The sequence below is a fragment of the Rhopalosiphum padi genome, chromosome 4 (assembly GCF_020882245.1).
Source record: "Rhopalosiphum padi isolate XX-2018 chromosome 4, ASM2088224v1, whole genome shotgun sequence".
NCBI lineage: Eukaryota > Metazoa > Arthropoda > Insecta > Hemiptera > Aphididae > Rhopalosiphum > Rhopalosiphum padi.
This window is the reverse complement of record NC_083600.1, coordinates 22,885,281-22,904,673: the sequence shown is the minus strand read 5'-3', so window position 1 is coordinate 22,904,673 and position 19,393 is coordinate 22,885,281. Positions and strand designations below refer to the sequence as shown.

Genomic DNA, 19,393 nt, shown 5'->3' with positions numbered 1-19,393 from the left:
TAGTTTCATTATTAAATTAAAAAATAATGATTTATAAATGTTCCGATGATTAATTTATTAAACAAATATTTTTTTTGTGGAAATGTAGATAGATGAACTGAGTTAAATTATATGTAAAATAAAAGATATAATATATATATATATATATATATCAAACTAAATTTATCTTATTCTTATGTATTTTATCGCATTCATTTCTAGTTTTCTTATCAAATTTAATCGCAAGTCATATTAACTGTAACCGTAATGATTATATCTTACGTGTTATTACATATAAATAAAACAAACGATTCACAGTTATGGCATAATATGATGAGCGTAAAATGATATAATTTTAAATTGTGATTATCAACATTAGTCAAGAATAGGACACCTGTAGTATAGCGATTATTATTGCGTGCGTGGACAAGTTGAAAAAATCAGTTATTATAAAAAATAAATAATATGACCGGTGCAAAATTACTGAAATAATTTTTACGATGAAAATGAAAGGTTGTCACTCTCGAATAAACGAATCCCGATCGTACCTTATTTTATTTCACTCACTTTTATTTTCGATTCAGTACCGAGTTATACGCAATCAATTCTTGACGAGTGCTGGTCGAGTAGTGCACATACTCCAAGGGGTGGAATCCCGCGGGTCGAGACAAGGCAATGCCCAATTATACAACAAACACACCTGCAAGGCTGCAACCCTGCAGATGTTTTACTTATATACTTGAAGCAGCACAGTTCATGTATAGTCACGTTAAAAGGTTTAGTTTGCGTTACGCACGAGAAAACGTTTAGTAAAAAATATTACGAGAACGACGATTCGGAATATCATATTATATTGATCAGTCGCGATCGCCGGACGAGCACAGCAACAAATATTAAATTGCTATACAGACACGGCGAGCACCACGAGACGAATTCGTTTATTGCTCAATATTATATTATTATATATTTATATTATGTCATTTTTATTATGTATTTATGTGTGTATGTGTGCACTGTGCAGTGCCTGGACGTCAGTTTAGGTCGAAACAACACACGATGCTCGTCCGTAGGTCGTTTTATTATAGTATTTACAATAATACAACATTATTAACATTATACCATTATCATGTGAACTACCTATGCAGTAGCAGTACGTTATGCATTTGACAAAATAAATCTTACGCATATAACACATATTAACGTAATAATAAAAATAATATTTTAAATATGTATACACAATACATGTATGTATATGCGTATGAATATTATTTAAGCGTATACATGGCTCAGTACGAGGGCCAAACCCAGAGCAAACCTGTTTCACGTTGCGCACTCGTCACCGAGCCGCCGTAGGCAGAGGTTAGAATATCGTTGCATTGCCGAGTTCAAGCGCGCTGTCTGCTGCAGTTCGTGTCCGTGACCAGCACAATTCACCCGGGTCGCCGTTGACACATTCAGCGATTTTTGTACCACAGTTTTCGGAAAATTTGAGCGAATTACATCGAATTTTCTCACAAAATGGTGGATATCGACAAAGTTCTGGTGTCTTTGGGTATGGGCCGATACCAGTTCATGGGTTGCGTATTATTCGGTCTCATGATAATGTATTCAAACGTATCACCGGTCACCTACGTCTTCACAGCCAGTGATTTAAAGTACAGGTAAAGGTTGGAAACTATGTACTATCGAATATCGATTACTATTTACGTTCGAATTTTATATTCGTCAGAGCACGTACGACGTACGTATAAGGTTCCTTTGATATGCACTTTTATAAATCCCCAATATTAGTTTAGATTTTTTTTAAGCTGATTTTTTTTATTATAATGTAAACTCCAGGACGAAGAACCGAAATCTTACTATCGTTTCGATATACCAACAATATGATTTTAAATTCATACTAAAATTATAATTTAGTTACGGCCGATTGTATCACACGAGATTATGAGGATATTTATAATGTAGGTTACATCATATTTTAATTTTATATAATTTATTAGTTTTCACTACGATTATTGTAATTATTATGTTCATGATTGATATTCTATTTAAATAACTTTAATTACTTATATTTTATTATAGGTTTAACAATTAACGATGACGACTAGAACTAAAATATTTTTTAAATCTATTAATGAGCATTTATCATAAAATTAATATGAAATTAAAAAAATACAGATAAGTTATGTTTTACACAGTAAGCGACCAATAATTTCTATAATTACTAGGTACTCATTAATTGTATGCGTTATAGTATTTGGATAAGTATAAATATTATAAACTATGTTTCAATAAACGTAAATTAATACAATTAAAATTTAATGAATTATTTTTAAAAAATTACGACTTTTTAGGACTATCATTTGGAAAATTCAATCGTTACGGTAATTTATAATATTATTTTATGATTCATAGAGATTTCAATTCGATTAAAATTATTTAGATTAATAATAATTTAATCTACGATATTTCATTTCTGTGTAGAATAATGTGAAATAAATCAAGTAATTTTACACTTTTCTTGTTTGCATATTTTGATCGTCTATTGTACCTAAAATGATGTTTGTATTCCCATATAGCTTATATGATAATGTGTTTCTTTATAAACAGTTTATAGAAAAATTCAAGTTTAAACCTCTATTCAAATATGTATAAGTAATATATTCTTCAAGTGATGTATCTTAGAATGATCGATGGTGATTTTTGGTGGCGTATATATTTTCTTACTTCGGTGATATCCCTAGTGAATATTTTGTCGAAATAATTTTTTTTTTATTTCTTCCTGAAAATAGTATAATAATTGCATACGAGAATGTTTTAAGATAATGACAAGTATGATGTTTAAAAATTGAAATATTTAAACATCTATTATTATTTTATACGAGTATGTAGATAGATACACCAATAAAAAAATTGCATTACAACATATTTCTTCATGTGAGTAGATAGATAAAACGAAAAAATTAACCAACTGTTGAATAAAAACCGATTGTCGTTTATGCAGATATATACGTGTATATAAAAATAAAATAACTATACTATATCACTGCGACAACATCCAACTAGAATGATTGACGGGTATCGTGTAAATCGACCATACGAAATTACTATTATTATTAATTAAATTAACAATAAATAATGATATAATTAATTAATTAATTAGTATAGGATGTTTAAACGCCGAGAACGTACATGGCGGCGGTTGTAACTTGTCTAAACTTTTAATGCTCATTAATAATAATAAAAAAAATATTTGTATTAGATATTTGATGTTGGCAGTAAATTGACGTATTAAGAAAAGCATTTTAGTAGAATAAAATAATACAGCGTATGTTAAATTAAAAAGAAGGCACAAGTAAAGTGGTAGTAAAAATTCCAGATGTGTGAGAATGCCATGTGAAAGGGGTCAATTTGGGAGGTCGATTATCTGTCATATAAGTAGATGAGGGGAAAACTTACACGTGTGCAGTGTTTTATATTTGTTTTATGAACACCGCGGTGGCGTGGCTGAAGTGCGACATGACTACATGAGTTAACCGACGAGATAAATGCGACGAATAGGATTTTTATAGTAAATATATATTAACACAGCACCAATAAAGTGGAGTCTGAAATTCACTTAATGTCTTAATATATTATTTAATAATTTAATAGATAATATAATTTATATTATTTTAATAATCTAATACTATTACGGATTTAAGTCGCTACTGCGTAACCAATTAGGTACAGGCGTACAGCTTGAAATTGGAATCAATCTTAATATCGAGAGTAATATAATGATATAGATTCTAAATATCGTCTGTATTAGTGCCGAGTGACAATTGAAAGTATCCTGCACCAGACAATTAACTTAACTTTATATAATGTGTAATAATTTTAAATTAAATTAATACTATAGATTATAACACTAATTCATACAACTTATATAGGTACTCGCTAATCATAATAAATACTTAACTATAATTATGCTATATAGCTGAATACATTTATAAATTAATTATTATAAAATCAAGACTATATTATACTTTAATGTATGTATATTTTAAACACTAAAGCTCATAATTATATGCGTGAGCAAACGCGTACTTGCTATACCACTCCTGCCTCTTTTATACTCGGCTCCTTAATCTCTTACACCAAAATCCTTGATATAATACCTACGATTCAATGGAAGTAGATAGGGTTATGTCATGGACGGTAATGTGAACAGCGTATGACTAGTGAAAAGTATTAGAAATTGTCAATATAATTATGAATTGTATAAATAGTCTTTTATAAATAGTCCATACCATCCTTTTATATCTCAGTACCCGCCATTGTGAATAAAATAATATATTTGTTGGTATAATATAGCAATAGCCAATAGGTATGTTTTAATAGGCATATTTTTTATGCTACTGTAGGTGCGAAATACCGGAATGCGATACACCGCACCCGGAAGGACGTACGTACGAGCCCAAATGGTTGCGGTATGCAATACCTTACAGAAACGATACGAATCAGCCGCGCAAGTGTCAGCGGTACGCTGCGTTGTCTGGTCCGTCGGTAAATAGTACGCGATGCTCGTCCGGTGAATTCAACGACAGCACTATCGAGTGGTGCCGCGACAGTGATTGGGTGTTCGAAGATTTCGAAAACACCATCGGCACGGAGGTACGTATAAATACGGTTCCGGTTTACATGATCACGGTAGTTCGTTTTCCAGTGTTCGGGAGAACTTTTTCGTTTTTGCAAAAAACTAACAATATTATAGAAACGTTGCAGTGAAATTGTAGGTATATACGCTAAAAACTAATTTGTACTTTGTAGTACGTATATATAATACAATCAAAACTAATTCAAAATACATAATATATACAAATGATATTTTATATTATATTGTAAACTAAAACATTTATTTAAAATAATTATAACCAATTAAACAACTTGACAATTTAGACAATTTGTCGATATGGGTTTATAGGTATAAAAAGCATTTTATCAAATCATTTTAATCATTTATTTATTATTTATTTAAAAATCATATCGACAAAATAATTTTATTCTAATATTATAACAATAAATTTTTGCTATAAAACATAAATTTATACTACCTATAATATGAATATATAACATACTTATTAGCTATGCTTTAATACTTTTTTGGTACTGACTTCGTTTTTATATTTCATTTTGAAACGAAATAATTTTTCTAAAAATATCGATGTATATATTTAAATATTAAATCTTAAAATTTAAGTTTTTTAAGTTATTTAACAAATATGTATCATACAAAGACGAGAGTTTAATTACGAAATTGAGTCATAAAAAAAACCACATGTAATACTGATTTCATTTACCAATTGTTAATATACATAAATTATTATTAAGTAGTTTGGACTCATGTGCGAAGATAACAAATGGAAGCTGTCGATGGTGGGAACGATCAACAACTTTGGTCAATTTATCGGAATACCAATGTCAGGAATAGTCGCTGACAGGTGAGCTAAATTCAGAAAAATCTTGCAACATTGCCTATCTCAGTTTTTGCAACTTTACATGATATCAAAATATTAGATGATTCTCTGCTATTTTGGGTTTCTTATAAGTTAAATATAATTTTACCAAATATGAGGTGGTAATAGACGCTGTTCCTTGGACGTAACACCCGTATAACCTATTGTCTCCATCTTACAAACTGCACAAGTGCACAACATTAAGTTATTAGTTTTATTATTAAAGTGAATTAGATCAATTATCAAATTTAAGACTAAAAACCTCATAATTGTCTTTATTTTCACGAAGATTTTTTGCGATATTTTAATTTTTAAGCTAATTATAAGTATTTTTGAATTTAAAACTTAAAAAAATTGAAAAACCTACCTACAAACACTGATAATGTTTTAAATCTGTTTTATTACCGGTCAATTCGCTCAAATATTAATGTTAAAATCCATCGTATAATTGGTTACAAAATAATTCGTACGTAATGCAGTATAAATAATATATACTGTATAACACTATAACCCGTACAGTTCATCTTGGCATTCGGCAATCTTTAAAATTTAAAAAAAAAATGTGGTCCCAAAACTATATTATTTATATTAAAAAAATATATATCATTATTCTTTGGACTAAGATAGAGAGTATGATTAATGTATTTTTTGAATATAATACAGAGTGTTTCAAAAGTCTTCATCCGATTACAAATTTATATAGTTCAGCAATCGTTAGCCGCAGGTAAATTACCTATATACTAATCGAAAGATAACTTAAAATAAACTTGGTTATCTAACTTTTCATTAGTATATGGGTCGTTTACTAGTGGCTAACGTTTGCCGAGCTACCTATATACATTTGTAATCGGATGAAGACTTGATACAGCCTGTATATTAACAGACTACTGTAATTGTAAAATCGTAACGGTTATCGAGTGCTAGTAAGATAAGCTGGACGGGTTAGAAATATTATAATTATTAAATTACCGTATTAAGCCGTAGGTATCTGACGACCTATTGGAATAATATATTTATGTGTCTGATGTCTGCTAAAGTCATACTCTTAACTCTTTAAATACCTATACAATTATATGAATATAAATCATACATATTTACATTCATGAGACGTACGATATACTCTTATACATTGTAATATAGACAATATATAGTGTATACAATATAAACATTATTACGTTATACTTATACAATATAGTACTAATTATATATTTATATAATTTATATACGGTGGGTTACTCACGAGTAAGGTAGAGGACTTGTAACTCTAAAAAATCACTAAATATGCAAGCACTTAGGCACTTAAAAACTCAATAATTTTTTTTTCGATTCAATTTAAAAGCATTAATACAATAAATAGTACTTAAAACAAGTCAAAACAATTACATAATTTCAGTTTATTTTAAATTGACAACCTAACCACCGTGTGTGGCTCACTATGGTGGTGATGTAGTAATATGGTGTACTACATTATTATTAGATCGTAAACGATCATCTATATCTATTATATGTATCAGTGGCGTAATTATGGGGGGGGAGGATTTGGGTGTCATATCCCCCCATGACCTTTTTTTCAACTACTCGTTAACTACATTTATTTACTGATTTAACAATAAATATTATTGAATATTTTGTAATTATTTGTTTCTATGCATATATACGCGGTGTCGCGGTGATATACGATTGCGTACGATTGTCCCTTTTAGTAGAACGATTACGTACGTTTGTACAATTACGTACGATTTCTTTACCTAGACCTTAAAAACATTAAGACTGCGTACGAAAATGAATGCAACGTTGCCAACAATTAATTTAATTATAATATAAAAAAAATAAAAAATGTATTTATTAATTTATATTATTTTAAATTGGTCGTATATTCTTAATTAAAAAAAATATAAATATAAAAATATTAAATAAAATGCAATACGTCGTAAAATAAAATCAAAATGAATATTATAAATTATAAATTAAAACTTTCCGTTTGCAATTTTCCCTGAGAATTTGGCGGTCAATGGTTTGATTTGTTAATGATTTGTGGTTGTGCTCACCGATTACAACATTAACTTGAGTTTTATTTGCATCAGTTAAAATGCTGGCATAACAACTTTTAATGTAACATATCCACTTTAACAAGTCGTCTTTTCGTTTTCTTAAAAAACGATATTTATGAGAAGAAACCACAGCTAACTCTTTCCCACGTTCTGATAGAATAATTTTTAAAGAATTCTCTATGGTGATTACCGCACTTTGACTCACTAACAGTTAACACTAATACTAGTGACTTATATACGTACATACATTTGTTGTACTGAAAAGAAATGCTTATGATAAATACAATTTTTTGGAGGGAGGGGATGGGTAAGTATAAAATGTAAAACATTTCACCCCCCCCCCCCCTAAAAATAAGACCAAATTACGCCACTGATATGTATTAATAAAATTAACTACAGACAATTAATATTGTAGCCTTATCAGCGATCTTCAAGTGGTTCTAGAAAAAGTATGTCCGCGAATAGTCAAAAACTAAATTATAAGACAAAAATTAAAAATAAATACATTTTTATCCAAAAATATAAACTGTGTTGTTTGAAATAAAAACATCGGTGTGGAAAAAATTTATTTAAAATAAACATGTCTCAAAATGTATTAAATAGCATATACTCGTAAAAGAATAAAATATGCCCAAAAAACTAAAGGACTCAAAATTGGATTTTTATGCAAAATAAAATTTCAAAACTAGTCTTGTGAAAGCATGAAACGTATTTGTTTCGTACTAATTGTACTCTGCTATTTTTATGACTGCGCAAAACAAATATGCAAATGATACAAGTCCTCTGCCTTACTCAAGAGTAATGAGTGCACTTACTTATACTTACTTATAAGTTATAATAATCAACATCCAACTATACATATACATGACTATACCAATATTATAGTCATAGGTACACGTAGAGAATAACTTTGGCGAGGTATATTGTCTGAGGAGACACCGAAATTCCACCAAAAACGCTTTAATCAATTTAATGTTTATATATAGTTGTACCATAACTAATTCTTTTTGAGAACTTTTTAAGTTATATTAACGATTTTAATATTCTAATCATTTGCTTAAACATATGTGGAAAACACGCGGGTTAAAGGGCTCATTTGGCAATTTATCATTTAAACCTACATACGCGTAAGTGAAAACTCATGAACACGAAGCATTAATACAATTTTTTGAGAACGTGTATAATATAAACTCATCGACTTATTGTAATATAAGATGTACCGCGGGGTAACGTCGCGTTTGATTGCATTGCGTCAGCGCGTGTTTAATCTTTCCCGGTGCTATAATGATAGGTAAGAGTGCAGACACGTTATTTTTGACCAAAAAAACACGTTTTGCTAAAAAATGAACATTGAAGGTTATTCAAAATATCTTGAATATATTATATAAAGTAGATGAGACACTTTTATCTATTTAGTAGGTACATGTCTTTTTTTTAATACCTGCAGCAGTATGATTATAATTTTATTTTTTTAATTTCTCAAGAAAAATTATTATTTTAGAAATAACATTGTACATACTTTTTAATCATTAAAAAACATTATATTTTCAATATTTTTATCGTTACCAAATTTTAATTTTTACTTTTTTAAAAATTTATACATTTTTTATTTCATACTTTTAATAGTTTTAATCAAAATATTATTTTTCATTTTCAATACATAAAAATCAAATTTCTAACAAGTATAGCCGTTTATATTTTAAGTTTAATTAAGTGGAATGAAACACGGAAACCCAGAAATTGTTAGTTATTAAGTTACTATACTTCACCTACCTTATAACTTAACTTAATAACTTATTAATTAACTTTGTTTTTCTAATTTATATATTAAAATCCTCAGAAAAATATTTTGCTTATAGTTATATGAAACTAGAATGAAAAAAAAATTAGTTTTATTGACTTTAAATTATGCAAAACAATATTTCCAGAAAAGAAAGCACTATTCAAGACAATAAGTGTTTACTTAAAAAAAAATACCCTGTAAAAGAAACTCTGTTGTACTGTGCAACAGATCAGTTCTCGCCTTCGATTTATTATATAGTTAAAAATGTTCTAATACTTACGAATTTTTTTAGGTATGGCCGAAAGTTTACTATGGTGTTTTGTGCAGCTATATCCGCCGCGTTATGCATCATTCAATCGTTTTCGACCAGTTATTTGATGTTCATGATTTTGGAATTGTTGTCTTCGACAGTGTCCAGTGGAATTTACACAGTCACTTTTATATTAGGTATATGAAGTTAAAATTTCAAAACAGTTAACTGATAAATACATGGGTATTTATAAATTATATAAATATCCATTATATTTATAAAATGTCCTCTAATTCCGTGACATGCTATAATATATTGAATTATATTGAATGTAAATTAAAATGATTTTTCTCTTTAATTATAGCAATGGAGTTGTTTTTGCCTCATCAGCGTGTACTCTATTATTCGATTCTAGAATGTTTCCTCCCGATTGGCTCTATCTTAGTGGCTTATATTGCAAGCTTAGTGAAAGACTGGAGGCTTTTGTTACAGCTAGTCAACATCCCGGGATTGCTGTTCCTGTCGTACTTTTGGTTATTATCTTTTTTATATTTTTTTGTTTTACGTAAATTAACACAATATTACTGTTATTTTCTCATACATAGGCTAACGGAAGAATCGATGAGATGGTTAGAAAGTCAAGGTAAACACGACAAAGTGATCAATACGCTCAAGAAAATTGCTGCTGCTAATAAAAAGCCATTTCCCGACCTGCATACTAACACCCAAACACAGGTGATATTTTAAATTCAAATAACATTAGGTACACTCGTTCAAATATATATAGTATATACTGAACAGTTTATGAAATCCGATTTTAAATTACTTAACGAATCGAACGTATATATTATGAATTACCAATATGTTGACTTTCGCAGAGCATGGAATGTTTGAACGAAAACGATGCAAAGTTCAGCACCATCTTAAAAGACATAATCCGTTCTTCGACTATTTTCTGGAGGATGATCAGATGTTCATACGTGTGGTAAGATAGCTAGTTTGATAATTTTGTCACTGTTATATATATATATATGTATGTCGCACATACATACAATGTATATTATATACATTTTCCTAAAACACACATATAAGGATAACCTACATAGATATACCTAATATATTATGTGTTATCGTATCGGTATCGGTATGCACATAGTACCTAAATAGATATATTATTTATATAAAATAAATTTCTGAAGTTTGTTTAATGTATCTTATCGGTTTTGTCGCGTATAATGTTAATTTTTTTACCACAGTTTACATATCAAATTTTAGAAAAGGTGTAATTTTGCCGCAGTTTACATACAGCCTTGATATTAATAATATTTTTATGTTTTATATCTATTATATAAGTATATAATATTATAGATAAGATATTAAAATTATAAAATATTATAATAATATAATATTTTATTATCACTTTTTTCATTATTAGCGTTCTCTTTTATGGATTTTTTGAATTTTTATTTTAAATTATTTAATATTTTGTCCTTTAAATTAAAAAATTAAAAACTAAACTTGCACACTGCAACGTCTGCAACTATAAGAAATTTTTTTATTTTATAAAGTAAACTACAATCACAATCTATACAATTGTATGTACATTTAGTAATTTATATGTAAGAATATAAGTATTAAACTAATAACAATGAATATTTTGAATATGGGAAATTACCCAGAGGTAACACCCAACTAAAAAATATAAATAAATATAAATAGAGGCGCATAAATGCAGTAGTGGATTTGATTTGTTTTTTAGGGGGAGGCAATACTTTTGGTCAAAAAATTCACTCTGAACTTTTGTTCATATTTGTATAAGAAATTATTATTTATAGTTAGCTTATGATGTCTAGACTTTAAGGAAGGTCTTAGCCCCTATAGCCCCTTCTAAATAACACGCCTATATGAATGCAAATCGTTTTAGCGAATATCTATAATCTATATATTATTATGATTGTGAGAGTCTATTATATTGTCATTTGCCGTTTGATTTACTAAAAAATGTGTATTTTTACCTCCGCCAGGATAGCGGTAACCCTGGTATACTATGGTCTTACGATAAGCTCGACGGATATCGCTGGAGACAAGTATCTGAACTTCTCGTTAGTGTTGTTCGTCGAGATCCCGGCTTGTCTATTGAACTGGTTGATAATGGAAGGCATGTCAAGAAAAATGTCACTGTGTTGTATGTTCGTGTTAAGTGGCGTCACTTGCGTCATGTACAACTTGACGTCAGTTGGTGAGTAATAAGCATTAATTCAAGGTTTTTACAAACGAGCAATACTAAATTTTAGGATAAAATATCTACTTACTGCTACATTTGGTTAAGTCCTGAATAGATACAAAAAAAGTTTAAGAATAAAATTTCTAAAAGTTAGATATGTGAAATTTAAAAATAAATGATGTTATTTATTTATAGTTGTCGTCGATAATATAAAAATAAAGTATAGTCTGTCCAGCGAGAGAACGCACTGATTCTGCGCAACCCCCGTGTCACCATGCTATCAAAACTGTTTTGCTTATTATGGCTGGGTATCATCGGAGAATGCACAAAAAAACTGATTTTGGTCGATTTGCGGTACGTTCTCTCGCTGGACAAAGTATAGGTATGCGTTTTAAATCTATTTTTTTAGTAATGTAATTCTCGATATAATCAGATAATATCGATAAATATATATTATGACTTAATGTAGGTACTACAATAAAAAATTGTTACAACATTTAATTTGTCCTAATATTTAAGTAAAGCCTATAAAATTTACCATTCTCGTTTGTAAGAGCTCGCGAATTATAAAAATTAATTATTCGAAGTTTGATGAAATTAATTTGTGTACCTATCTATCTTTGACGAGGTCAATTATTTTTAGCAAAACCCAAAAACTTTACCCGTTTGTTTGATTTTAGATTTTTGTAGATTTTTACACGGCGTTTATTATTATTTAACTACACATTTTAAAAATCCAATTAGCGTTATTAGTTTATTACCTACTTGGCTACTTCTTAATATTATTATTCACCGAGTACTAGTGTAACGAGACAACGAGTACCTAATAAGTAATACTTAACTAATAATATTATCCCGTTGCTTTTTCTCTAAAAACAGAATTCTTCTTAATAAGGCTGACGCTGTTTTTGGTCAGTAAGCTCGCAATATCCATCGCGTTTTGCATAATTTACATGCTTACCGCTGAGATATTCCCCACCAGGATGCGGGCCACCATGATGTCCATGTGCTCCATGCTCGGTCGGATAGGGTCCATGTTGGCGCCTCAGGCAACGTTGCTGGTAAGTGTAATACCTATTGTAATATATCATTACTAATAATATAATAAATAATCTAAAGTGCAAATATATACCTGCAACTTGATTGCTACGCTGCTGCGTTTGGGACCGGCACTAAAACGCGTGACATCCGTACAATTTATGTAACTTGTGTTGTGAACTTTTTTACAGCAAATCTTTTTTACTTAATTTTTTAAATAAATACTACTCACTCTTGACTTTGAATCAGAGTCTCTGATAGGATAAAAATTACCTACCAATGCAGCTGACAATAACTGTAGTTAAATAATATCTGTAATTTTTCGTGTTTTCAAACGTATAGTATAGTTCGGTGTAAACGAGTTGAAAATTAATTTTTTTTTCATCAAATCAAAAATAATATAAATGTAAAATCCAAAACGTTTTTTTTTTACCGACGAAATGGAAGGATACACTCGAAGTTGTAGCAAACCGGAACTGCGTTCCACCGATCCATTCCGCGGAACACATCGCAGACACCCGACTTGGAAAACCATGACATACTTTGTATTCCACGGGGTATAAAATATAATACTGCAAATATTACGCGTGCTCGTTTCTATACACGCCGGGTGAACCCATGTTGCTATCCCCCCCCCCCCTCACAACGCACTTAAACAGTCGACATGTCTTGACGGTCAATTGAAATTGTTTTCAGACGGAGTACTTTGGCGTGTTCGCGACAATGCTGGTGTTCGGTTTGACCGCGCTCGCGGCCGCGGCCATCACCATGACCTTACCGGAAAGTAAAAACATCAAATTGCCCGACACCATCAACGAAGCCGAAGGGATCGGGACCGATGTCAAACCGAAAAACATCGAAATCGACTCGCCGTAGAGTTCCTATTACCATTTACCACTATATAATAAAAAATAATACCTATGTATAACAATGCCTACGCTCGACGTCAGCATAGTATATTGTTTTCATATACGTTTGTATATCATGCGCGCACCCGAGAAACGTTTTTTTTTTTTTTTTTTAATGTTGCAGTAATGTTTAGATATTGCAATATCACTCACGGACCACTAGTTTATTTATTATGTGCGTCTACGATCTCCGGATCGAGTGAGAGAAGGGGTGCGGTCGCACGTCCGATAAACCCGTTGACTTAATTTTAACGTTACCGTAAAACGATTTAGCGTAATAGTGTACCTACCTATAAAAGTTTTTAACTAATCGCCCTTTTTCAGTTTGTCTACGCTTGTCATTTTAACATAGTGTTTAAGAATTAATTAATTGTAAATACCACTCATATTATATAACTGTTTCAAACTGATGTACAAACGCTTGATTGAAAGGCATAGAACTATACGGTTTGACTTTGTATACTATTATAATGCTAAAAGAATACAATGATACTTAAACAAATAAGAAAATGTACAGAAATATGTTTTTTTTTTTTGTATCAATAAATACACGAAGTATGTAAGTAATAATCGAGTGTCTAGTATTATTTTATTCAACTGATGCTGCTCCTAAAAATGTATTAATAAAAATAAATACATCGTAAAAAAGTTCTACACAATACTCAATTATTTTGATAAAATCATATTTTTAGTTTATAATGTCACTTAAACAAAAAAACACAATTTGAAAAGTAGTTAATATTTTATCAATTGTTAATTATCTCATTTTCCCTTAAGAATTAATTTATCGTAGATATTCCGTACTCATCTACATCCAAAACTTATTAAATTCCATACAAAATCATTGCTAAAATGTATAGTTCATAAAATGTTTAAGATTATATAAGACATGAATCTATACCTCATATTATAAATTATAGTAATTAATAAACAGTTATATTTTACAATAAATTTTAATTAGATCAATATTATCAAGTAAATAATTGATAAATATGATGGTATCGACTTTAGTTATTGTTATTGGGGTACAGATAATTCCTACATTTTTATTTCAAAACTTTATAAATATTGAAATACAATTATATTTCTTTCACATTTAATATTAATTATCAGCTATTTTTGTTTTATTATTATAAAATATGAAAAAGTATGAAAAATATAAAAAAATTTTAAAATTAAATACAAATATTCTTTAAATTATTTATGCTATACAATATCAAGTATTATAAAAAAATATGTTTTAGTGATATATATTTATTAACATAATTGAAATTTTTTTAGTGTTTTTAGGATCAACTGTTAATAGCTTGATAACATAATGGGAATTGATAATATTTAACAGCAAACAATTTTTCAATACGAAAATGTAGTATTTTATTACGAGTATTTATATTTTCATTATTTTTTTTGTGAAATATTCATCTTGAGCAACCAAGATACTGCTTGTATCTTAACAATTTTTGGTACTAGGATCCTGTGGACTTAATCACTTTATATGACCCATTACACAATTTAAAAGTACTGATTAAAAAATATGGAATAAGCTAGTTATTTTTTAAGTTGTTTTCTTATGGCTTTTATTGTTATAATTAAGCATGACAACAAAAATAAAATTTATCTTTTCTACGCGTAATTGTAATTAAACAATTATTTAAATAACAAAAATATTTTTCAATAAATTTAATAGCTTTTGTTGCATTTTATGAACATATAAAAAAAATTGATAGTGTTCTAAAAAGTTTATAAATAAAATGTAATCAAGAAATAATAAAGAATCATTTTAATTTATTTATTAGAATTTTACAAAATTGATTCTTAATATTACAAGTAAAAAAAAATACTTAGTATTATTATTAAGAGTTAGTAACTTGAATTAGTGGGTAAAAAAAAGATACCAAATGTGTACAACAAAAAATTACGCGTCATCATCATTATCAGGTGCACGTCCACCAGGTGCTTTAGGACCTCCAGCCCGTTTGGCCATTATGATTTGATCAACTTTCAGTATTGTGCATGCAGCTTGTGTAGCATATTGCAATCCCCAGAACTTGGATAAGTAAGAATCAACAATTCCAGCTTTGGTGACATCTATTAACGATGATCCCTTAGGCTAAAGAAATAATAATTGCAAATTAATTTAAAAAAAAAAAAAATCCACAAACAATAAACATACTTCAATGTTAAAACCAGCATTTTTATTTCCCTTGCTATGTTGAGAATAAAGTTCAGCAAGAGTTTCATTAGATTTCACACCAGTGTTGTCAGCTAAAATTTTAACAAAACCTTCAAGAGCAATTGCAAACCTTTTCGCACCATATTGTTCTAATCCGGGCAATGTGTCAGCATATAAGCCTACTTGATAAGCAAGTTCCATTTCTACAGCTCCAGCACCAGGTAATAATTTTCCATCCTAAGACGAGATTAAAAACTTTTATTTATTCAAAATATCATAACATAAAAAATAGCTTAAATTTTAACATACTCTGGTAATGCCTTTGAATGTGTTTACACCATCATCAATTGCTCTTTCTATGTCATCCATGTAGTTATCAGTGGCACCACGTACAACAATTGTTGACATACGTGAGTCTTTACCATCTAAACGGAATACTACCAATGAAGTGTCTCCAAGTTCATCTACATACACACAGTCAGCATAACCAAGTTCTTCTTTATTTGGAGGAGTCTAAATTTAAACAATACAATATAATTTTTTTTTTTTAATATATCGTTTTAAATTGATTCTGAAATATGATACGTTTTACACATAACAAGAAAAACCTAAGTAAAATAATTGACTAAGTTTTCAGTGTCAATCAGTGTTTCTCAACCTTTGTGTGATAAATTAAATATTTCATACTTTGCAACACACAATAAAAAAATTAAAAATAGTGGGTAATATTTAATTTAAATTGGTAATATAAAATATATGAAATATGTTGTTAATAGATAACTTATTTTTTATCATCATAACAATTATATTAACAAATACTTAATAGTTTTTATAAAACGTGTCAAAATATTTATATATTCAATGTAATTTAATATATTTTGTGTCATAATTAGACTTATTCAGAGACACAATGGTTAAGAAAAAAACACTGGACTAAATGACTGATATTTATTGATTAATAATTTAAATCAGATGGAAAACTTATATTTTTTTTAAAACTAATGGTTTAAAATAATTTCACGGATATGTTTTAATCTCTAATTTTATTTTTTATTTAGAATCATAGTCTTACTTAAAGTTAATTTATTGTTAATATTTTATTTAATAAATATTTGGACATAAATACTTACAAGTCTGGGTAGTGCAGTAGCTGAGACAGATTTGCACAATCGTCTCAAATCAAATTTGCTCATTAATCGAACACCCATAATTTTATACTTGTTTAAATAATGTAAGGCCATGTCACCAAATTTACCACCAGCAACAATTACAGTGACACCTGCATCAGCAATTGCTTTAATTTGTTCTTCAAGCACCATTTCTTCACCACGACTGAAGTTTTGTAGTTCTTCTGCAGATTTAATTAAAACTGTTCCCTAAAATTAATAATTAATATATTAAATTATACACAAACTTGTATTTCTTAATTAATCAGCTATAAATTACAACATACTTTTGTCTCAGTCGTAGTTATATCAATGGGACATGTATATACAGCAATCTTAGCATCAGTCTGTTTAGTAATATCACCTTCATTAGTACGTTTGAATACCATACCATTCACAACAGTAGAATTGTATAAATTTGATCCCTAAACAAAAAATTAAAAATACAAAATAAAAATAGATAGCACTATTAAACAAATATAAAATAAAAAATTGTAATTACCAAAATTTTGCATACTCTAACGTTGTCAACATTGAAAGTAGTCTTTTCTGGGAGAATAGAAGCTGAAAATAAAGTTAAATTTAAATACAGCTTTTAAAAATTAAATAATGAGTTTAAATATAATACTTACTACAAGCTTTTAACACAAGATCTGTGATAAACTGTTCCTGGCCATATTGCTTGCTCATAATGGATGATTTTACAGCTTGTGTTACTACTAATTGTTCAGCATTATTTTTGATGTCTTTAATTTCGTGACAAGTCAAGGTAGGTAATAACTCAAGAGTTTTTTCAAGAGCTACTTGGAAACCTTCACATACTTCAACTGGAGTTAAACCCTTTAATCATTAAAAATTAAATTATTATAAAAGACTGATTAGGTAGTGAAAATCAAGAAAATACAGGTACTGACCATTTTCAATAAGTGCTCAGCTTGTTCTAACAATGCTCCTGCAAAAATGATAACAAAGTTGGTTCCATCACCTACTTCTTGTTCTTGCATCTCAGACGCGAATACAATGATTTTAGCAGCTGGATGTTCAATCTACACAAATATTATGATAAAAAAAATTGATACATTTGATGTGTATCTGAAACACTTACATCTAGCTCCTTAACAATTGTGGCTGCATCGTTGGTGATGAATATCTTGTCAATATGATTTATAACTATTTTGTTCATACCATTCGGACCATATGCAGTTTTAACAGTGTCAGAGAACTGTTTGCAGGCGCCGATGTTTCGATAGACTGCTTCTTCTAGACCAGAAAGATGCTAAAACACATTAACGAAATCCAAACATAATCAATAAGTATATTATACGTTCATTGTCATTAATTATGTTTGTAAGACACTCACCATGGCACCATCCTTTAACATTTGAGCGAAACCAGGAGCTTTCGGTACGTGTAAAGCCATTTTAATAGATTTTTATTCAACTAAAACGATAATATTAAATATTTAATGAAGAAGGAAGATTACAAAAATATAACTTTACAGTTTTTATTACTTGTAGTTTGTAATTTTAAATAATTTTTGCTCACAGATTCGGAATATATTGTATTATATTTTTGAGGTTAGTGTTTTTATTCAATGTTTCAATTATCTCCTTTACCGGATTTATGGTTGAAGAGGTGTGTCCTGGTTACTGCAACTCTGTTTCTCGATAACAGAAGAAAAGCTACCAACACACAGATACAAAACGCATGTATATTTATAATATTTATTAATTATTATTTATATCAATTATCATTATTTATTATTAGTCTCTTGCGTACATAAATAATTTAAAAAAATAAAATAATAACTAATTATTAATTATTAATTAATACAACAAATTAGTACATTTTTTAAAGAATATAAAAATTGTTTGTACTTAATATAATGAAAATAATGATAAAAATAATATTATGAATCACAGACTACAGAGTATAGACTAACACATCATACTTGACTTGCGTTCCTTATTCTGTATCCGTATTATGTTTGTCCTTATCTGATTTAATATTATTTTTCACTATACTACTATATTATGAACTGAGAAACTAAAAATGTATATTGTCTTGTCAATTACAATATAATATTTCATAATTTATTTTATAGTGAATTTATACCAGCTTATATATTCTTCTACAGTTCCACTCCTGTTGAACGATTGTTTCCATTTGATAAATTTGTTAATTCGTACATTAGTCTCGATTAATATTTCAAATCAAATGAAATATTTATAAATTTAAAAGTTACCTACTAGAATTTTAACTGATTTTTTCTTATTAAAATCTATTTTGTTATTTTACAGTGACGGTCAAATGATTTTGTCAT

The 19,393-nt window shown here is 28.8% G+C and overlaps 2 protein-coding genes across 3 annotated transcripts; one reads left to right on the top strand and one right to left on the bottom strand.

The window, feature by feature from the left end:
* The first annotated feature begins 1,267 nt into the window (after positions 1-1,267).
* On the top strand, positions 1,268-14,301 carry LOC132931016 (solute carrier family 22 member 4-like). Its single transcript, XM_060997195.1, has 10 exons — positions 1,268-1,640; positions 4,386-4,635; positions 5,356-5,462; positions 9,604-9,758; positions 9,926-10,094; positions 10,167-10,296; positions 10,440-10,546; positions 11,586-11,800; positions 12,665-12,846; positions 13,520-14,301. The coding sequence occupies exons 1-10, from the start codon at positions 1,498-1,500 to the stop codon at positions 13,697-13,699; spliced, it is 1,638 nt and encodes a 545-aa protein (XP_060853178.1). The 5' UTR covers positions 1,268-1,497; the 3' UTR covers positions 13,700-14,301.
* Positions 14,302-15,496: 1,195 nt separating this feature from the next.
* On the bottom strand, positions 15,497-18,706 carry LOC132931015 (T-complex protein 1 subunit theta). 2 transcript variants are annotated; one of them, XM_060997194.1, is made up of 11 exons: positions 18,582-18,706; positions 18,431-18,510; positions 18,176-18,346; positions 17,985-18,116; positions 17,703-17,910; positions 17,573-17,634; positions 17,358-17,495; positions 17,035-17,280; positions 16,214-16,417; positions 15,905-16,141; positions 15,497-15,841 (listed from the first exon to the last, which is right to left on the bottom strand). In XM_060997194.1, exons 2-11 carry the CDS (start codon positions 18,488-18,490, stop codon positions 15,647-15,649), a joined length of 1,653 nt encoding a protein of 550 aa, XP_060853177.1. In that variant the 5' UTR covers positions 18,491-18,510; positions 18,582-18,706; the 3' UTR covers positions 15,497-15,646. The 2 variants fall into 2 exon arrangements, with proteins under 2 accessions (XP_060853177.1, XP_060853176.1); XM_060997193.1 differs by having other exon boundaries at positions 18,431-18,634.
* Between the last annotated feature and the right edge of the window lie 687 nt (positions 18,707-19,393).